Here is a 20,241-nt window from a genome sequence, read left to right as displayed (position 1 = left end):
TCCCATCTAAGTACAGAGGAGAAAAAGGTTTTAGTGTGATCCAAGACAGGGACAGTGGACACGGTTTCCCTCTTTTATAACAGACTCGCAAAAATAGCAACTTCCAGGACTCTTGGCAGAAGACACTTGGCTGTTGATGAACAAAAGTCTGAATGTGGGTGTCTCTTTCTCCCCCTTTTCCTTTTCCTTCACATCTAAACCCCAGAATGTAGAGTTGTTTCCTAGAAAGCTAGCTGGCTCCAAAACTACAGGGAGAGTCCTGCTTCCCTAAACCAACGGAAAGTTTCACCCACATTCAGCAGACCAAGGTTTGCTCTAGATTTCAATCTTTTATATATGTACACACATGCCTACATGTCTAAATATGCGCATATGCATATACATATATGCCTATCAATATATGTGTATATATAATAATATTCTAAGTCTGTTTAACTTTGCTATATAGTCACGGTTAAGTACTCATTAACTACATTTATATTTTTCTATATTTATGCTTCTCTATATTTAGATACCTATGTGTTTATATACAAATGCATACATTTCATGTCTACAAAACAGAAGATCCCCATCGGTTCCAGCCCCTTGAAGAGCCTGCAGGCGTGCTCCTGCTGGCCAGAAAGGGGTGTGCTGTTGTATACAGACCGATGATTTATAAGAAAGAACATATTTTCCCAGCACAGGGGTTCGCATAGGAATCTCAGTGCAATGCTTCTTTGTAATCTTTCCCGTAATCACCGTTAATAAGGCCATGTAAGAGCTAAGAAGGTTAAGGACCTCACCACACACCGTCAGGATAATAAACCTTCAAAACAGATTATGATTGCTATGGCTTAGTAGGAGTTTAGCAGAGCAATAAAGTGACTCTTCAATGTACTTTATAAAATGTGTTCCTTCAGAGCACAAATTAAAGTCAGCAAACCACATCACTTAAAAACTAGTGATGGTTTTATTCAGAGCTCTGGGGTTGGGAGCAGAGAGAGCACATCTGCTCCCTGCTCTCCTCCAGCAGGTCTGTGGGACTGCGTGCAGCCAGGGGAAGCTCAGAAGGGGCAGTCACCACAGAAATCAGCAGCAGGCAGCTTTGTGTATTCTCTCTTGCTGCACGACATGCTAGGATGCCAGTTTAGGCATTTGGAGCAGAAAGAAGAAACTACCTTTTGTTCATGGACTTATAAGCAAATCTCCTTATACATGAAAATCTGGGCAATTAAAGTTTCATCATCACAAATGCTGTCAGAGGCACAGCATTTTCCAGATGTTTCGAGACCTTGGATTACACAAATTTGGTGTGACGTCTTTTGCCTTCATAACGCTATGTTTTAGAAGTCCTATCTAAGACTCATTCCCTTCAGACTGATCCATCATACCACTTCACTTGCTAGGGCACCTGCATCAGTGTATCACAGAAAAAAAGTCTCTGTTGCTGCCGTCGGAACAGCATCTTTAAAAGGCAGCTTTAAAAGAGCGCATCTGACAGTGGAAGTGCAGTTTCACCAAGTGGAAGCCCAAGGCTTGGCCCCCTGCCCCCTCCTCAGCCACTGTCTGTTCAGCTGAAGTTTGATTCTTAAAAGCTGCGGCTCCACATGCTGCTTACCTAGTAACTCCGGCTTCTTTCCTGACAGGATTTGGTAGAAGATGTGATAGTCTCTTTCACCCGGTTGCTGGAAAATCACTCGGGATTTCTCCAATAAATCTAGTTGCACAAAGGAAAATTCAGTGAGAATGGCTCTCCAAGCTTTCCAGATGAGCAATTATATTTTGTAAAAGGAGAGAGTTTTGTGCTTACAAATCTCAATATCAGCAGATGACAGCTTGCCTGTGGTTCCAAAATGGATTCGGATAAATTTACCCTAATTCACAGAGAAGAATGTTCTAATTAGTGCATATAGTATACACAGAAGGAAACAAAGGGTGCTGCTTGCAGGCAATCATTTGGCCCAAAGAGCCCATTTATGCTAACTCCTTGGCTTTGCACAGGCAGATTTTCAATGAGAAGTATCAGACAATGATATTACGCTTTTCCAAGCCTAAATCCGTACGTGCAGCTATGTAATCAGCTTGCGGGGAAAGGATAACAGTGGACTTATCTGCCAGGCTAAGACAGGGGAACGCACGTGGCTTCCAGCTTGGCGATGCAGGCTTGCTGCAGAGCAGGGCTCGGAGCAACACGCCTGGGCACAGGACACGGGCTGCTTTTTACACTGCTCTTCATTTGCAGTCCTAACTGACGTGCAACTCTTTACATCAGATGGGTACTGTGATTTTACACTGCTTTTCCCCCTATTTTTAATATATATTTTATATATATAATAATTTGCATATTCATCCCCCCAAATTCATAAAAATTGAGTCGTTTTCATTTAATTTCTCATATTCAAACACATGAACTCTTTTAAATAATTAATTTCCATTCAGCTGACAAACTCCTCATACAATTGTGTAGCTTTTCACAGACGCTTACAACCCCTGACCCTCTCCACCCCTTCCAATTTCATTTTCGACTGGATTTCTTTGGGAAGCAAGGGCTACAAACTCAGGCTGTCATCCTCCTGCCATTTCTTCCAGACCTCTGAGCCAACGTCAGCCAGATGGGGCAGAGGCAGAGCTCCCGAGGGCATTGCTCTCCTGCAAGCCTGATGGAGATGAGGAGAGGCCCAAGGTCATGTCAGCTCTGAGGACAAGCCGGGGGCAGCTTATTCAGCCAAAAAGGTAGATGGATGGTAGGCGGGTCAAAGGCAGGAGCACTGCTGCGTGTGTGGGTCTGCAGAGGGGGGACATGTGGAGGGAGCAGGGACCTCGGTGCAATTCTGACCATTTCTGACACTTGATGACAAAGTAGAGCTATCACAGGGCACGGGAATGACTTAGGCGGGTGGAAAATGTGGTGGAAAAATAAGGCTATGCAGCAGAGGTGGTCCTGGGGAAGACCTGCCATTGCAGCTCAAAAGGTTTCATAAAGCTAGGCTTTGCTTGTCTTCCCCTCACGTACAGTTTAAACAGTTATTCAGGGTGGATCTACCTTTGTTCCTTTTTATCTTCAATCCTTTCACTGGTTAGTTTTTCCTGGTTAGATCCTACTCTGTTACTCTTCCACTATGTGGAAATCCACCCATTACAATAGAAGAAATGAGAAGCAACTTACAAAGGGCTTACTACAGAGACATTACTAACTGGCCATTGTTGAAGAGGACATCCTTGCCTTACATTACAGACTTACAAAACGTGAGGAGTTGTCGTTTCTCAGAGTTTTGGCATTTCCAAAAGCTTCTAGGGCTGGGTTCGCTTGAATGATTTGATCCTCCAAGGTTCCCTGGAAACCAAGGTCGAAATAGTATTGAGAAACCTACAGGCCACAAACTCAGTGCCACCTCTAAGCCAGCCACACATTCACTCCCAGAGAAAAGCCCCTGCAGCGATGGGATTAGCTCACCCCGGGGGTGGCACAGTGCGAATGGCATAACAGCATCAGCATCAGTCAGTTTCGAGTGCTTAAAAGGCCTCAAACATTCTGCTGCTCCCCGCTGTTTCGCTTTGTGGATCTCATATTTTATACCATCTGCATACAAAAGAGGTCACCATGTCTTCCCATGGACCGTGAAGCTGGTGGGGACATCCACGTGGATGTGTGTAGGGCTACTGAAGGCAGTGACGAGCACTGAAACGCATTAGATTTGAAGGCACTCAGCACTTGTAATATTTGGGATTCTTGGAGATGAGAAAAGCATTAACTGTCACTTGCACAAATTTCAGTTTGCTGAAGCGAACTGCTTTATGTGCTTGGGCTCCAGGGGTCCTTCACCAGGGAACGGCGCAAAGCGAGATGCTGCGGTTCGTGACATGGACCGACAGAGCCAAGTAGCATTTGCACGTGGAAAAGATAAAATAGCAAAGCTGATGACTTACCCCAGTTTTGGTAGCTGGTTGCTGTCGAAAGAGGAACACAATGGAGGAGGGAAAAGAGAGAGAGAGAGAGAGAATGTGAGTGCTAACACCAAGGACATTACAGAAGATAAAGATTAGCAAGGTCAGATGTCTAATGGGCACCAACGCACCAGCAGGACTTTTTGCAGGGCTTTTTGAATCCTTGCTTCCAAAAGCACTTGCAACTGTTTCTTTGCATTTACCGCACATCACAAAACAGCCAAGCGTTGTTCCTACCCAGCCTGCTGCTTTAACCTCCACTCCAAACATCTGCCTAATTTTGCTCTGGAGACGTTCCACAATGAACCCAAAGGCTAACTAACTGGACAGGGAGAAGAGACTGGTGCCAGGTGGTAAGAATAAAATAATGTAAATGCAAACAGACAAGTTTTAGACTATTAGATCATGCTGCCCTTGAACTCTTGGATTATTTGGGAAAAAGAAAAAAAAAGGGTAATGATAATGAAAATGCCACCTGAGCTGATAAACTACATGGAATATCTTCCAGCTGCAGTATGTTATTTGCACGATTTTTCCCTGAGCACACCAGGTCTCAGACACCAAGCTCAGCACACACAGAATGCTGGCTCTGGACCACGCTGTCATGTGTTCAGAGAGCCCTGCAGGCCTTGTGTGAATGTATATTAAATTTTGGTGATGTGAGTTACGTGTACAGAATCTGAGCCTGGCTGAAATTTTGGCCGTGTAAATACAGTTCACAGGAATTGGTAAATTCACCACAAAAAAGTGTTGACCATTCAGGTGCAATGAAGCTCAGAGTGAACAAGCTCATAGCAAGATGAGATTAAAAGCAGCACAAATACAGCATTCACCGTGACCTTAGAAGGAACTTAGAAGCAGAACAATACTTATCCAAAGAAAAATACAGAAAAGCTGATTGAAAAAAAATACCTTTTGTCAAAATATTCCTTTTTTTGTGGAAAAAAAGGCTTTCAACAAAACAGACTTTTTGATGAGAAATTTTAATCCTAGTCCTTTTGAAGACTGCTCTCTATGTGAAATAAAAATGAGACTTCTTAATCATCAGTCTCTCATCTTTTGGCCAGCTTTAACACAACAATAAGCATATTTAACACACACAAAACCTAAAACTCCTAGAAAAAAGCAGCAGCGGGAGTGGTTTTTCTGCTCCCTTTGGAGCGTGGCACGTTCAGGTGGGCATTGCCCTGCTACCTTCAGAGCTGCATGCTCTCGGTAATGCCACGTAGAAACACCAGTATCTTTTCCCACCAGTTTCTTTTCTTAACCATGCCTGCCGAGGTCTAGCATCCGGGATGCAGACTTGTGAGGCTAGTGGTACACAACCGTGGGAGTCTGAGAGGAAAGAGCCACCAGCAGACTTACATTCTTTTTACCAGGCTCCCCCAGGGCTGCCACCGTGGCAAAGTACTGGATGACGCGTTTTGTGTTGACAGTCTTGCCAGCACCGGATTCTCCACTAAAGGAAGGAGGAAGATAACAGAGGCATTGCTCAAACAGCTGTAACTCATCCTTCTACCCTCTGTCCTGCCAGCTACCCCCCCACGCAGGCTGCTCTCGGGACCGCTGACTCCCATTTCTGCAGCCTGCTGTTGGGCTATTTCCGTGGAAAGCAGATTAAAATGACTGAATGAAGAGGTGAATGCCTCTGACAGCATTCTTTCTGTGACTGGGCTCAGAAATCTCGTACAAACCCACACTACACTGAGCTGCCTTTAAGGGCATGAAGCTTTTGTTACAGGCACCTGGGCTGAGGATCTGAGGTACACCTACATACAGCGAATGAGCTAGAAAACCTGCAGAAAAGCTGCACTAATTTGCCAGCATTATACAGGAGCACATGCGAACTGTGTAGAGAGACACCCAACTCTCCATCTTTGATGCTTGCCAGGAAACGATGTGCCTCTTCTTTACTGCCTTGGTCAACTCCCTCCCTTTAGACATGTCTACACAACATTCGTAACTATAATTTGCAGCAAGAGCAACCACATTAAAAAGGAGTCTTCCGTGTCCGAAGAGGGCAGCCACAGCAAGGCAGACCCTGGAAGAAGCTTCTTTAATTGTCTACTGAGTTGTTTAAAAGCCTATTTGGGATGATCACCAGATGGGGATCAGGGATGGACCAGCCTCCATCCAGCCCTTGGCTGCTCCTCTCCCTCGGGGCTGAAGGCAGCCATCAGATGGCCAAATTGCCAGTAACTTGGCCTGGATCAAGTTCTGGGCGATTCAGCTGAGCTTTCAAGGGTCAGCTTGTAGTTCAGCAGGATTTTTTTTCTTCTAAGTTTTTCACAGCAACAGAGTCTCAAATCAGTCAAAAAAGAAGCACTTACGTGATCAGCATAGACTGATTCTCCCGATCTGTGGAGGGGGAGAGGGAAAAAAAAAAAAAAAAAAAGGACAAACTTAGCAAGCTGTACAAATTGCTTATTATAATTGCAAACATTGCTACAAAAGTAGCAACTATTCTAGAATCAGTCCTGCAAAGACAGGAGGGAATCAGCTGATGCAGGGGTGGGAAGGTGAACACTAGCATCACCTAGGCTGACCTGACGGGCAGCAGTGCCAGCTCTAGCCCTGCCCTCTCATGTTCTGTCAAGTCACTATTAAAGACCTGTCAGTTGTGCACATTCCCCCTCTGTCTGGGAAACTATAAATCATGCAATTTCCTGTCATCAAAATGGTTTTTTTTCTTACTCCTGAGTACATCTTTGCTCACATCTGACCCTTCTGCTCCTGCGGTACAAGACCCACCCAAGCAATTTTGCTGTTTCTTCACTGTGTATGTACTCTTCAGCTGGCCGTGCTGCTGGAAGGAACTAGTGTCCCCGCTGTTAATGGCCTGACCAGAAATAAGTGTTTATTAGAACATTTTGCAACCTTAATGTATTATTAACCGAGTTCTGTAAATGCTAAGTCATAGCAGCTTCTCAAGCTGTTGAGCCTAAATTCCTCTTTTCTTTCTTAATTCCAGTCGTTGTGACAGGCTACATAATGGGCAGCCTGGCCATATGTCACCCTTAGCTGATGAAAGAGCATCACTTTGCTGCCACACACATCCCCTTTGCCCAGTGCTTTCTGTCCCCTCACAGCTGTGGCACTTCCCATTTTTTTAAAACCAGGTGACAGCAGGATGTGTTTCCACCAGGTCTCTTTGGGATTTACCCTGCTGCCTCCCAGAACCTGGTGTGAGCACATCACTGCTGCCCTCTGCTGATACACTCTTTTTTTCCCAGTAATTTGAGGGTCAGGATGAGAAAATTTCAGAGGAAAATTCGGAGTTTGGTGTCACAGGGTTGCTGCTTACGGCTGGTTCATGCGAGCGATGCGTGCACAGCGCCCTAGATAGCTGGCCTTCACTAACCTTTGCATAAATACATTTTACAAGCGTTAGAGTATTCTAACTGAGCATAGACTGACAGTAAGTTCAATTTTGAAGTTGGGAAAATACTTCCAGACCTTTGGGGCACAGCTCCATTTCTGTTACAAACTGATGGATTCACCCAGTTCAGACACCTACATTTGTGCACCTTACAGATAACCCATATACAGAGCTCACTGCTACCACCAGTGCCGCAGGGACAGTCAGGGGAGTTAGAAAACAAATACATGTGTGTGTGTGTATATATATATATATATACATATATGTAAAAATTGATGCAGACTGTTGAGCCCCTGCTGCTTGTAGAGGATTTGCACATTTGTGGCAGACTGCAGAAGCTCTTACAAACTTCCACTCGGTACCAATCACGCCAGTGAATAAATAAACGAATAAAGCAATACATGAATAAATAAAATAAAGCCGAACCAGATCGGAAAGCAAACAGGGCCACTTACTACGCAGCATGTCATGGTATGCGTTATCAGCAATAGAGAAGATGTGGGGAGGCGCCTCCGAGCGCCTCTTGCCCTTGTATGCAGCAACAACCTCTGACTTGTAGACAGGCAGCCACTTGTAGGGATTTATAGTCACACAGAATAAACCAGAATAGGTCTGGAGAGGTGAAAAAAAAACAAAGAAAGAAAACAAGAGTGAAAAATAAACGGCTCAAGGAATAAGAAGAAAAAGTCTTAGCTAACCGAGCAGGACACGGTGTTTCCAGCTTCTGATCCGAGTTTGAATTCTGACTTGACTTGCAGCCTTTGCTCTGAGTTTCTAACAGGCTCCCAGCCCGCTCAGTGACCTCCTGTCGGTGACCGCTATCAAACCGGCAGATATCAAACAGCTTCCCATTGCGGGGGGGGGGGGGGGGGCAGTTTTCAAGATGACAGCCAGAAACAGCCCCTTCAGCAAAACCAAGGGCCAGCAAACAGACCAAGGTCTGATTTTCTGCCTTGCTGCCCCACGAGAGTTCTTTCCTCTTGAAAATTGTCATTACGAAGGAAAGAAAAGTAACAGCTTTGCTGCTTGAGCTCTGTTCTTAGGCAGAGGAACAATCTCCTTTTATTAATCTGATGTGAGCACCTTGGGGCAATTTCTGGTGGGTGTTCAAAAAGAGAGCGACTTCACAGGGTTATTCCCCAAAGCTGTGGAGCTTCTTTCAGCTTTTGGAGAAACACGGTTGGCAAAAATCTATTTTTGTAGTTGCTCTTTGGGCTATCTACATCAGTTAGCTGGGGCCTGGTGCCTCTGAGGAAGGAGGAGTTTGCAGCTGTAACCCCAGGGAGTCGCTGTTAGCTGGTGACTTTTCAGGTACTTGGTCCAGATCGAAGCAAAAATCTCTGAAGAAACCCAGTTATCAGGGGGACACGAGCACTATGTGCGCACGGATCAGTGAGCTCAATTAAGTTCTAAAAATCTCAGGTAAAATCCAGGTGCCTTCCCCCCAAAAATAGCATCAGGACCTGCTCCAGAATGGCTTTGGCATGAGTCCCGAGTCCCATTTTCTACAAGGGAAAGAAAACCCCCAGCCAGTAAATGGATTAAGGCAAGATGACTGATTTTCTACCGCTACTGACCTGCAAGCAAAACTACGCTTTAGGCTGTGTGTGCCCATGCAGGGGCTGTCAGAGAAATGCAGAAAATGTTCAACAACCAGAATTTAAATGGGGAAAAGTTGAATTCACTCCTCTGAGGAACACCAAAAAGCAGAACAGGGATGGGCTAGCAAATGTACAGAATCCCCTGACTCATTTCAGACACAACCGAATGCAGCAAATGGAGTAAAAGTCTGGCCTCATAAAAGCTACTGAAGCTTGTTCTGGTGCTGACAGAAATTATGTTAATGAAGTCACGGGGAAGGTACAGAGCAAGGGGAAAGGCCAGAGTGAAACAGGACAGATGTCAGCACTGAAAATGAAGGTAATAAGATTACTGAACTAAAGATAGAAAGGCTCATACTTAAAAGAAGTTGTGTGCGTGCTTGGAGCTCAAGGAATCGTGTCTTAACAAAGCGATCTCCATGGCTGGTGCTGACATGGGTTAATATTAGGACAGTAAAAATAAACTAGGTCTCCCCAGCGCCTTGATTGCTGAAAATACGCTCCCTGCCACCCCTCTCCTTGGCAAGCAAGCAAACCCAAGGAACTAGGCACCCCCTTGTTCATGGCTTTGTCTGCCTGCGCTCAGGCAGAAGCCAGCTCCAAGGAACTTCTTTCCCGAAAAGATAAGCAAGACACTCGGTTTGGCCACTTGTCGAAGCTGCAGACTGACTATGACGAACACAACGTGTTCAAACATGACATCTGCTCTTGAAGCACTTCAAGAGCAATTTCTAAATATACCCTTGTAACGACCCTTACATAGATCATCCAGTTGCTGTAGCGCTTTCTCAGATTGTACAGCACAGACGCCTCGTTCAGATGGGTCAGCATAGCCATGTCCTCGATCATGTCAAATTTGGGAGGGTTCATGGACTGCACATCATCTTCTTTGATAGTCATGGTCTGCAAAGACAAGTAAGTACAGCAACACTGGAAAACACTGGGATTTTTTGTTGCTTCACACAGTTTATAGGAGAACGTTATTTTTTTTTCTCTCTCTCCTGCAGAGGGAAGTCCTCCAGCTCGAACCTAGCTTTTGTACATAATTCCATTTGAATTTACCGCTACCACCACCGCATGGATGGGTTTCCCTTGGTGGTTTTTCATGTGTTGTTCTGATACGGCATCACTTACTGGGGCTTCCCGTTGGCAGCCCATTCCATGAAACAGGCAACTGAGCTTAAACAAGGACAGGTAATTTCTGGAGCTCGCTGCTCCAGCCCTGTTAGCCACGGATCAGACACAAGCAGCTCTGTACCCTTCCATCTGTTGTCTCCACGGTCACTTTGCCACCGCTGGTTTCTGTGATTTCAGCTTCAACGTAAGCTTTCTTCTCATCGGGAACCCAACATTTCTTCTTGCCTGTGAAATGAAGGAGACCGAGGGTTCGCAGCCTGGTGTCAGACAGTGACACCGTGCCTAGCTAAGCGAGATGGCTGCGTTATTTTTTCTGCACAAGGGACACAAAACCTCTGGGACCTCAGCAGATGGGCAGCGCTGGGGAGCTGCCTGCCAAAGCGGGGCTCCCAAACATTGTCTCCCCTTTGAAACTGCCACTTGGCTTCTTCTAGCTCCTTCCAGCACAAGGTGTCAAAATATTTCACAAATGCTGGCTAAACCTCAGCCTCCACGGGAAATCCATAATCATTATCACCAGTGCGCAGATGGAGGAGCTGAGAGCCAAGCCCAAATTAAGGCGTTTGCTAAAACGTCACAGAGAAAATCGCAATCTGAGTGAGGAATGCAGCCCACATTATTTGCCTGCCAGCTATCAGATTTAACCTTATTCTTGCACATTCTTCTGAGGTTTGTCTTGAAAATTAATAACTCACCCTGAGTTATGTGCGTGGCTTTTTAGAGTTTGGAGTAGCTGCACTGGACTTTAGGTCTTTAGCTGCAGCGACTACCCTGAATAGTGAAATGCTGTGGTTGTGGGTGTATTTGTACTTATGCTACACCTCAGGGCTCAGAGAAATCCTTTTCATGAAGAATAAATTATGGAAAATGAAAAGCTAAGGTCAGATTGTCATACAGCCTGCAAATCAAACAGATGTAGAGGTACGACACAACGAGACGTCTTGTCAGGCCACAGAATCCCTCTCCTTACTGGAAGAACATCAGCGTGTGTTGTTTTTCTTCCAAGCGGACAAGAAGTGATCCCCCCTTTAGCAGAGCAGTACAAATACACCTATCTTCTAAATCTATTTACTATAAATCGGGAGATTATTTCTATTTAGTACTACCTGAGGTTTTTTAATAGCTTTGCAGAATAAAGAAACCAGAATTTGGTTCAACCAGCTGACTCGAACAGCAGCAGCAGCAACAACGGAGGCTTTGCATCCTTCTTTGCATCCTGCTTTGCTCTGGGTACCACAACCACGCCGGGATGTAACCCTTATCCCTCTGCAGCAGCTGCTGGCAGCATACGGGGCACAGGCACTCACCATCGAAGGCGACCGTCTGTGCCATCATCAGCTCCTTCTCGCTCTTTCGGAGGAAGGGAGCAGCCTCCCCGAATTCCGACATGTCCATCATCTTGGCAAGGATTCAAGGCGGCACAGCTCAAAGAGGAAAAAGAAAGGGACGTGGTCTACCCAAGGAAGGAGGGGGTAGGGGGGTGGGGAAGAAAAACATACATTTCGTGGGTGATCTGAGGCAATACAAAACACTCAGTGCCACATGGCAGGTGGCTGATCTGATGAACTGGTAATGCAAACACCTGATGCAGATCTGGGGCTGTACAGCACCCCTAGCTAAACCCTCCTCTGGCTCAGCCTTTTTTAAAGCCAGCCAGAGCCTGTGTGGTTCAAAACCTCGGTGTGGGTACAGTTATCTCCGCAGGAGAATTTAATCTCTTCTTTGCGGCATGCATGGTGTTTTAAGTGCAGGAGGCACCACTTGAAGCTGTGATTTTAAAAGCCACTTACCGGGGGCCCTTTCTGGCCCCTTTCAAATTTGCCTGGAGCAGGGGTCTGCTCTCCAGCCGTCTCCCCAGGGCTGTGCACCTCAGCCACTTCAAGCATCACCTCAGGCGGGCGTTTTCTGGGCATCACGGAGCGAGGCTTCCTCGCTGCGAACGGAGAACTGCTGCAGGGGTGTGTGTTACGCCCTTGGTGCGGCTCCAGGGACACCTGCCCACACTTGTGCTGGAGAAAGCCAGCACCGGAGCTGGAAACAGCTCTGCTACCTGCAGCATGCTCCTCTGATCACACCAATTAGAGTGTTATTGAAAAAATGTTATTAGAAAAAAACGGGACTAAAACAGCTCAGGGAGGTCCCATGCTCGTGCAGCTTCCCAAGTGGCTGGTACCTCCGAATTCACCGGCTTGGGTGTCCCCCTGCAGCAAGGCACGGTGGAGAAAAGTGCATCTGCAGTATGGGTGCAAGGGCTTCGTAGTTTTTTAGATTGATTTGAGCTTATTAGTCCAGCTTAATACCGACACTTGCAAGGCCATGGTGTTTAGGAGCCTTTTATCATGAAAGAGAGGGCAAGGGACATGGGGGTAAGCGAGACCAATTTGCTGGTTCATACTGCCAAGCGATTAATTTGATTGTTATGTATCCTATAAAGTGATCGTACAGCTATGGTTTTATTTTTCTAAATCTTTTTTATACACACACATATAAACACTTACACACATATGTAAAACACTCAGGGTGCTGTCCAGAGAATGTCTAAAAGAAGTTTCACTGCTAAAAGGTGTACAGACATGCACACAATTTCAGAATTTCATATATATATTTTTTCTTTCGAGTCAAGACACCATTCGATTCCTACTTGAAGCTGTACAAGTGACCCTCAGATATTACCTCTTCCCTTACTTTATTTACTGTGCAATATTCGGAGCAGCTGGACAAATTTTCAAGAGTCCTATCAAGACAGACACTGTAGTCTTTCAAAATTAAATTAAATTTCTTTCTAACAAAATCCTGGTAGGGATAAAAACTCTCCATCAACCAAGGCAGGTTTTTTTCAGCACATTCCTCCCAGGGAATGTGAAGCCCTTAAACAGCAGGACTGCCAAACATTTTACATTCAGCCCTCACCCACTGCTGCAGTATGAGCTTGAGACCTTCTTTCTTGGTGCTGTAGAGCAAAAACTTTCTTCTTCAGAACTAGCCTTAACTGTTTTTTTTCTTTTTTAAAGATTAAGGGCCTACATAAGCACAACCATCACCAATTATTTTAAGATCATCTGAGCCGACCAAAATTCCCAGCTGGAGACACGACTCAAAACTAGCAGCATGGCAAAGCCTCTCTCCCATGGGGAGCGTGGAGCAATGGAATTACAGCAGTTCCTACCTTTAAGCAGAACAGCCTTAGAGCATGGAAGTGTCATTTCACATCAAATGTGAACATCTCGAGAAGCCACTCCAGTGTTAATCTCGAGGACTCGGGACAGATTCTCACAGGTCCTAATATACACTGAATGCTGCAGACTGCTTCTGCGCAGCCCAGCTCCATGTGCAGACCTCTTAGGGACAGTTACTCAGCTATCTCCTTCTTATCTTTTTTCCACATATATTCAGGGGGAACCGCTGCAGCAAGTGTGTTACACTATAAAGCAGCACTATGGCAGCTGGGAGAGAATTCTTTTTTTTTCGGATTTACAACAGAGGTGGGAGCCCAGGCAGCGAACACCTTGCAGGTACACAGAACTCAGTGTGGCAAATCTGTGCCAGATATGAGAAACTGGAAATGTTGTTTAGTTTATGGTCATAAAATTATTTTTTAAAGGTAGTATAGTTGGGAAAGATAAGGCAGAGCAAAAGACATTGGCTTACCTTTCAGTCTGTTCTAGCTAACAACAAAAAGAGCCAGCCCTTGTATATGAACTTTGGAAGATGCTTGGAAACAGCTACTCCCTGTAGAAAGCCAATGTTGCTACACCAAGCTAAGTGGCATGCCCAGCACCGCTGACAATTTGGACTTGAAATTCAGACTTGCAAAGGTGGGACCTCATCCTTCCTTGCCGGGGCTGTTGGAAGAGCTGCTGTAATGCTAATGGTTCACCTGCAATAGCTACGGCAGAGACACCCGCCTGCCTTTGCAAGGGAACCCTGTAATTCTCCAAGGGCTGTAACTCAGGTTGGATTAAAGAACTCCTTGGAGCAACAAGCTGCTTGAAATTGCAAACTGCATAAGCCATCACCACTTGCAGCTGATAGACAGAAAATATGACTTGCAGGTACTGACTAATCAGTCCACCCACATGCATAATTACAAGGGACCTGACGCTTTCCTCAGTGGTTATTCTAGCTGCTAAATGAATGCACCGATGTTAGAGAAGAAACGCTTATTTGCCACCCTAGCATTCAAGCAGCATCCTAGGATGACTAACATAGGCTACACATTTAGCAATATTACTAAGACCTTAACTTCAGTTAAAGACCTTAAAACCTCAGTCACATCAACCCCGTGGAACAGCGTTAGAGCCCCGCCAGCTACTCTCGTTCACAAGCGCGAGAGGTCGGTACTCACCCTGAGAGCACACAGCGAGCGTCACGCCTCCGCCTGGTCCAGACTTTATATGCCCCTCTCTCAAGGTCACCGGGGATAACGCCTTACAGGCATCCACAGCTTTCCTCCATGCCTATATTTGTCCGCCGGATCCCGGGTGAGGAGACAATGCCTGAGGAGGGGACACGTGTGGCTGCAGGAATGTCGGCGGGGAGCAGCACGCTTCTCGCCGGCCGCCCCTCGCCGCGCCATTCTTGCTCCATGACTTCATGGAAGAAGCTTTTCCTGCTTCGGTGTTTTCACAGGGGAAAGTATTGCTTTTCCGAGTGCCTCAGAACTTAATTACCACTGGCTCGCGGGGGGGTGGGGGTGGAAACGAAGACTGGGCAGGTGTAGCTCCCCTAGAACACGAGAATCAAAGCACAAGGGGCAAGTGATTATAAAGGGGATTTGGTTACGTGAGCCAAACTGCCTTCAAGCAACAAAGCTGGGATGTGAGAATGTGTAGGGGAGTCCCAGTCAAGCACTTTCAATCCCCTCCTTGGGCCCCAGAGGTTTAACAGCCAAGCCTATAGGCTCAGGTCGGGGATACATCGCTATTCCCCGGGTTATGAAGAAGGCAAGAGAGTGAAGAAATTTAAGAATATATTGATTCTGTCTGGAAAGTGAATCACAGGTAAGGAGCAAAGCAGGCATCAATTTTAGCGAGTGCTTTGCTTCAGGAAACTCATTTATGAGACAGAGTTTAGGCAATGTCTGCCCTTCTTATCGCAAGCTCATTTCTCCCATAAAACAAGCACTGTAAGTAACTCGGGTCTCATTTCACTTCACCCCATAAAGAGCAAAACCACCGACATCCAGATTGATTTGCTTTTACCAGCACAGGTAGATATATAGGTATCCTTTGGTCCTAGCATAAACTGGATATAAAAGCACAAAGGAAAATAAATACTGTGGATAATGCTGCTGGCCACAGGGACAAAGACAATATATTAGGGCTTTAGAAAACTCATTTCCAAGGGAGCAAGGGGGAGCCGGGAGGGAGCTTATCCACAGCTTCACTGAATTCTTTTAGATACCCGCAGGAGCAAGTGGCTCTGTTTGTGACCAGGCAAGAAGAAAAATGTTTGCATGCTGAGTCTGCTATTTTTAAAGCTGTTGTCCTGATGGCTGGACAGTGACAGGCTGCACAGGCAGAGTAGGTTTGTAAGAAACCCAGGAATTTATGGAAGCGATAGACTCAAAGACAGGGGATTGATGTGGCAGGCCTGAGGATCCCAGTGCTTTAGTAACCCGGTATTTTTAGCGTTTGGGGAATGCAACCAAGAGACAGAGAATCCCTACTGCTTCGCTAGAGACGTGCCCACCTCCAGGCAGGCTTAAGCTGTGAAGAGGGTCCTGGGCTAAAGCCAGGGGTGAAGCTTGCAGTCCTGCTCTGGATCCACCCGTGAAGGGAACCTGCCGTCGAGCCGAAAACAAGCGGCGTGAGATGGAGCAGCTGTCGCGCTCGCCTGGCTGCTTCCCTTCGACCAGAGGCGCTGCCCTCCCCTCGCAGCCGGCTGCTTCAGGGGCTGTGTGCCCCACAGCATGGCTCTACGTTGGCGTCGGGGCAACCCGTCACCGGTTTGCCTTACGCCCGGTGGACAAGAGCTAGTGATCTCAGTTGCTTGGATGAGCAGCGAGCGGCTGTGCAAAGCTCAGGCAGGCGCTCCTGATCACATAATTTGAAAACAAGGTAAACTGCACGTATCGCCACAATTTATGGACACCGTTAATCTGCTGTGAAAACTGAGAATATGATTATTTCACGCCATAAGGCTATAACATGCCGATACTCTCTCCCTGCTGCTCCTCTCTCACGTTGCCAGTAGCTTTACTTCTAAACACAGCATTCCATTACCACCTACTTTGCCTAGGAGAAGGCATCTTTTTTACAAATGCACTGTTATCACTTACATTTTTTCTGTTCTGCAAATATCCAGCTTTCATCAGTCCTGCATGAACACTACAATCTCACTCCCACGCCTCTCTTTTCCTTTTTGGGGCTGCAAACAACTGTTCCCGTAGCTGATGCCGATGCAATTTCAGCGCCTGCGTTGCTTTGGAAAGCTATGCAGCCAGCACTGGTTCAAACACGATCGATTTATTTTCTTTGCTAGCCTGATGTGAATTGATACTGCACACATTATTCCTGCCTTTCTGGAGTTTATTTCCTTCCTTTTAATATGAACCAGAATTTGCAGCACATTTCCCCTAGATTAAATTTCTAACAGTGACAACCAAAGTCATTTGTCTCTCGCAGCAGCTACTTTTAGAAAGGTTAATGCTGGCCACTGTTTCTAGGGAAACAAGGGACTTTGATAAGAAGCCCTTGTGACTAACCTATTTTTAATAACATTACATATTGGAAAGGAATGCAATAACATTTATCACCTCTGGTCACAGATAGTGTCAATGTTGTGGTCTTATATAGAAAAGTTGGCGTCTGGGATGTGTAAAGCCCCGTGATGAACCCTCCCTATTTTCTTCAGAAAAAAGATCACCCAGCAGCTGTGTTTTAGCAAAAGCTGGCCTTCAGACTACTCCTAATAAAACGTGCATTGTAATAACCTGGCACTCCAGAAAAGCAAGATCAATGAGATAGGACACTAGTTCAAGATAAAGATGCTTGAAGAAAGCGTCATTCTGAGTCAGGGTCCTCTGGACTTTCTCGCTCCCTACAGCTGCCTGACAGGAGGTGGTAGGCGGGGGGGTGTGTGGGGTGTCAGTCTCTTCTCTCAAATAAACAAGCGACAGGACGAGGAACCAGCCTCAAGTGGCACCAGTAGGAAAAACTCTTCCCCAAAAGGGCTGCCAAGCGCTGGCACAGGCTGCGCAGGGCCGTGGCTGTCACCGTCCCTGCAGGTCTCCAGCAGCCGGGCAGCCGTGGCGCGCAGGGGCAGGGCCCAGGGGTGGGCTTGGCACTGCTGGGTTCACGGTGGGACTCGGTGACCTTAGGGGTCTTTTCCAACCCAAAGAGTTCTATGATTCTATAAGCAACCAGAAAGACTGTCCCTCCATGGGATGCCTCTGAAGAGATTGAGAACCTGCTATTCACTTCAGGGCTTTTTTTTTTGTCATTGGTCCTCACTGCTGTTGCAGTCTCCATTTAAAGAACAAATGGGAAAGAGCCAAAACGATCCAGTGGGATGCTCTTTCAAGTGAGAAAGGTCTCAAAGGAGAAAGGTCATCCACATGGGAATATTTTAGGCAGAAGGAAAACGTGGACATCATACCCAGCAGCAAATCCAGCCCCATTCTGTACAAGTAGATGTATTTTCTCTTCTGAAGAATTATGGTTTAGTCCTTCAAGCCGTTGATGCCCCAAAGAGAAAATGGAGAGGGAGAGAAGCTTAGTTTTAAAAATAGTTGCGCTGTGCTATATCTCTAAAAGATGAGAAAATTGGCACTAAACAGTACATTTAAAGTGTTTGTGACAGCTAGATTCGCATTATTAGAACTGGAGGCTTTCAGGTTTCTGCAAGCCTTTGTGCTCCCCCTGCTGCAGTGCGGATGCAGTGGATACAGCGCCTGCAACCTGCCAGAGGTACCTGCAGCTTCTGCTCACCCTCCTTTCAGGATCATCATTTTCAATAGTTTCCTGCAATTAATTCTTTGCTGATAGCTACTGCGTGGTGAGATAGTCTAAAGGAAGTTTAAATTTCTCTATGGCAGGCATCTGCTCTCATGCAAACACGCCTGGGGAAATAATTTCTGAGCCACAAAAAATGTTTTAAGTGCCTTTTAAGCCACTGAAATCCATGATCTATTGCTACCAGTATGCAGACCCCTGAAAGAGAATACCTCTTCCCGCCTTGAACAGCTTGAAATCAGCAGTGACTGCGAAGCATTAAGGCAGGAAACCGCAAGAGAAGAGCAGCCCGCCCCAGAGCCTGGTGGCACCCAGCAGCACCCGGCCCTCGGCCAGGCTGCAGCGAGCCCGCGCCTCTCGCCTCTCATGCCGTGCCAAGCGCCGCGCTCCAGGCTGCGTTGGCATGCTGCCCTCCTAACCCGGGCTAGGATAATAAACATTTCAGAGCTGTCATTGCTGCCTCTCCCCTGCTGACATTCCGTCATTATGGTATCTTAAGAACGTTTAAATAGGTCAGGGTTTTAATGGGAGAGCTTGGCTTCTGGGAGCGAGACTGACAGTGCTTTGAGAGCAGATTAACAGCACTGATAAATCAATCTCGGCCTGACTCACAGCCCTAAGGAAAATAAGAAGGTGAAAACACCCAAAAATGAGCCTAATGAAATAAATAGTCTCAGCTCTTTGGCTCCAGAGATGAACCATGGAAGGGTGGGAAGGTTTTTGTCATGGGCCTTCTCACTCTTCTTTCCCCAAGAGCTGACATTCCCCCATCCCCTCTGCGAGGGGTTTTCCGTCCCCAATAATCTGGAGCATCCCACCCTGCCCATCAGGCCAGGCAGCACATAACGGCGTGTGTCAGAATTGCCATGCACCCCTCTCCCAGCGTGCGCACGGCCGCCCGAGTTGCCACTAGCGAGTTGGGTCCCCGTCGCTCCCCGAAACCGCTCTGCATTATCCAGAACCACCGGGGGAAGGCAGGGAGGTAAAAGCCCTGATAATGCATCTAAGTCCTTCAGGTTAATCTTTTCAGTATTCATTAACTAAGCATTTATTTGTGCAGCACGCTGCTAGAATTATTGTCGCCCCTTCACCAATTCCGAAGCTAATAGGGGTATTTCAGCCTTGATCAATGCAGGGGGAGGGGGGAAAGAAATCCATAAATGCCTCTCTAGGGTTTCTATTGCACAACCTGGCTTCAAAGACAGGGTACCTCACTACCCTGCTCCAGCTGGGACTATCATGCTCAAGCAGCCTGAAAAACACATTTCCATGTCGGTGGGCAGCGATACCCGAAAACACTCCCAGGCCTTCAGACACCAGCATTCTGGCTCCGGGTGCCAAGGTCCTGCAAGACAACTTGCCTTTGCCTCTCTTGCGTCTCGGCTCCCAGGCTCGGAGCCTGCCTTTCAGGTTGGGGAGCGTGGGTACGGTCCTTGCTGATCGCCTGGGTTTGCTGCTGTGGAGGTTTCTTTTCCAGCGGCGATGGGGAGAGAAAGGGGAATATTCACGCCTTTATCAACACAAGCAGCTTTTCAATGTTTTGCTTCTGTAACTCTCCGAGCTGTAACCCAACTTGCCATCCAGGATTGTTTGCTGTCTCGTGTTTACCTTACGCCAACTGAAAACTATACTAAAAAATGCAGCAGCAGTTTAATTGGCGAAACAATCGCCACAGGGGGATGCTTTACTAACATTGCAAGTGCCAACAGAACAAACCCAATGCAACCGGCACGACGCTAACCAGCAAGGCAGCGCTGCGGGAAGCACACTCGGTGGGTTTTCCAGCATTTACATTCTCTAAGCAGAGACAAGAAACTTCCTTTCCAAGCACAGCTATGCCGAGCTGGTCACCTCCGCCAGGAAACTCAGTCAGCAAAGCTCCTTGCAAAAATACAGCCAGTTTTTACAGAAAATCTATTTCCAGAGGTATTACTTGCTGCCATGAGCTCAAAAAAGCACAAGCCCGTGCTTCTTACGTGGTCTAGCAACTTGATGCTTCTTGTCAGTCGAATTTAAACACCTCTGAAAATGGACACGACATCCTTCTCTCCAGCAGCAGCGTTCTGAAGTGACTGGCTGGTGTGCGCACATATAGATGTGTAAACACACACATCTATATTTATATGTCTGCGTGTATAACTAAACCTATACACGCACACCTAGAGAGAGTTATAAATGTGAAAGCACGCTTCCTTTCTAACCTCTCCCCTCCCAGCTATGGTGTGCCAAGCTCACAGCTCAATAC

General features: G+C 46.6%; 1 protein-coding gene across 2 annotated transcripts in view; it reads right to left on the bottom strand.

Moving 5' to 3' along the window:
• Window positions 1–20,241, bottom strand: part of MYH15 (myosin heavy chain 15) — a 69,069-nt gene that overhangs the window by 33,818 nt on the left and 15,010 nt on the right. Inside the window, exons 4-14 of one of the 2 annotated variants that reach the window (XM_055701392.1) lie at window positions 14,387–14,766; window positions 11,349–11,494; window positions 10,163–10,266; window positions 9,664–9,807; window positions 7,759–7,915; window positions 6,255–6,282; window positions 5,290–5,383; window positions 3,907–3,927; window positions 3,221–3,313; window positions 1,790–1,853; window positions 1,598–1,696 (exon numbers count right to left, since the gene is read on the bottom strand). In XM_055701392.1, coding sequence (XP_055557367.1) covers window positions 1,598–1,696; window positions 1,790–1,853; window positions 3,221–3,313; window positions 3,907–3,927; window positions 5,290–5,383; window positions 6,255–6,282; window positions 7,759–7,915; window positions 9,664–9,807; window positions 10,163–10,266; window positions 11,349–11,439 — 895 coding nt within the window. In that variant the 5' untranslated portion in view covers window positions 11,440–11,494; window positions 14,387–14,766. The remainder of the gene's footprint in view (window positions 1–1,597; window positions 1,697–1,789; window positions 1,854–3,220; window positions 3,314–3,906; window positions 3,928–5,289; window positions 5,384–6,254; window positions 6,283–7,758; window positions 7,916–9,663; window positions 9,808–10,162; window positions 10,267–11,348; window positions 11,495–14,386; window positions 14,767–20,241) is intronic. The other variant, XM_005440526.4, reaches the window with a different exon arrangement.

This window comes from Falco cherrug, chromosome 2 (genome assembly GCF_023634085.1).
Source record: "Falco cherrug isolate bFalChe1 chromosome 2, bFalChe1.pri, whole genome shotgun sequence".
NCBI classification, from domain to species: Eukaryota; Metazoa; Chordata; class Aves; order Falconiformes; family Falconidae; genus Falco; species Falco cherrug.
Note: the sequence above shows the minus strand (reverse complement) of the source record. Positions and strands in the feature narration are given on the sequence as shown.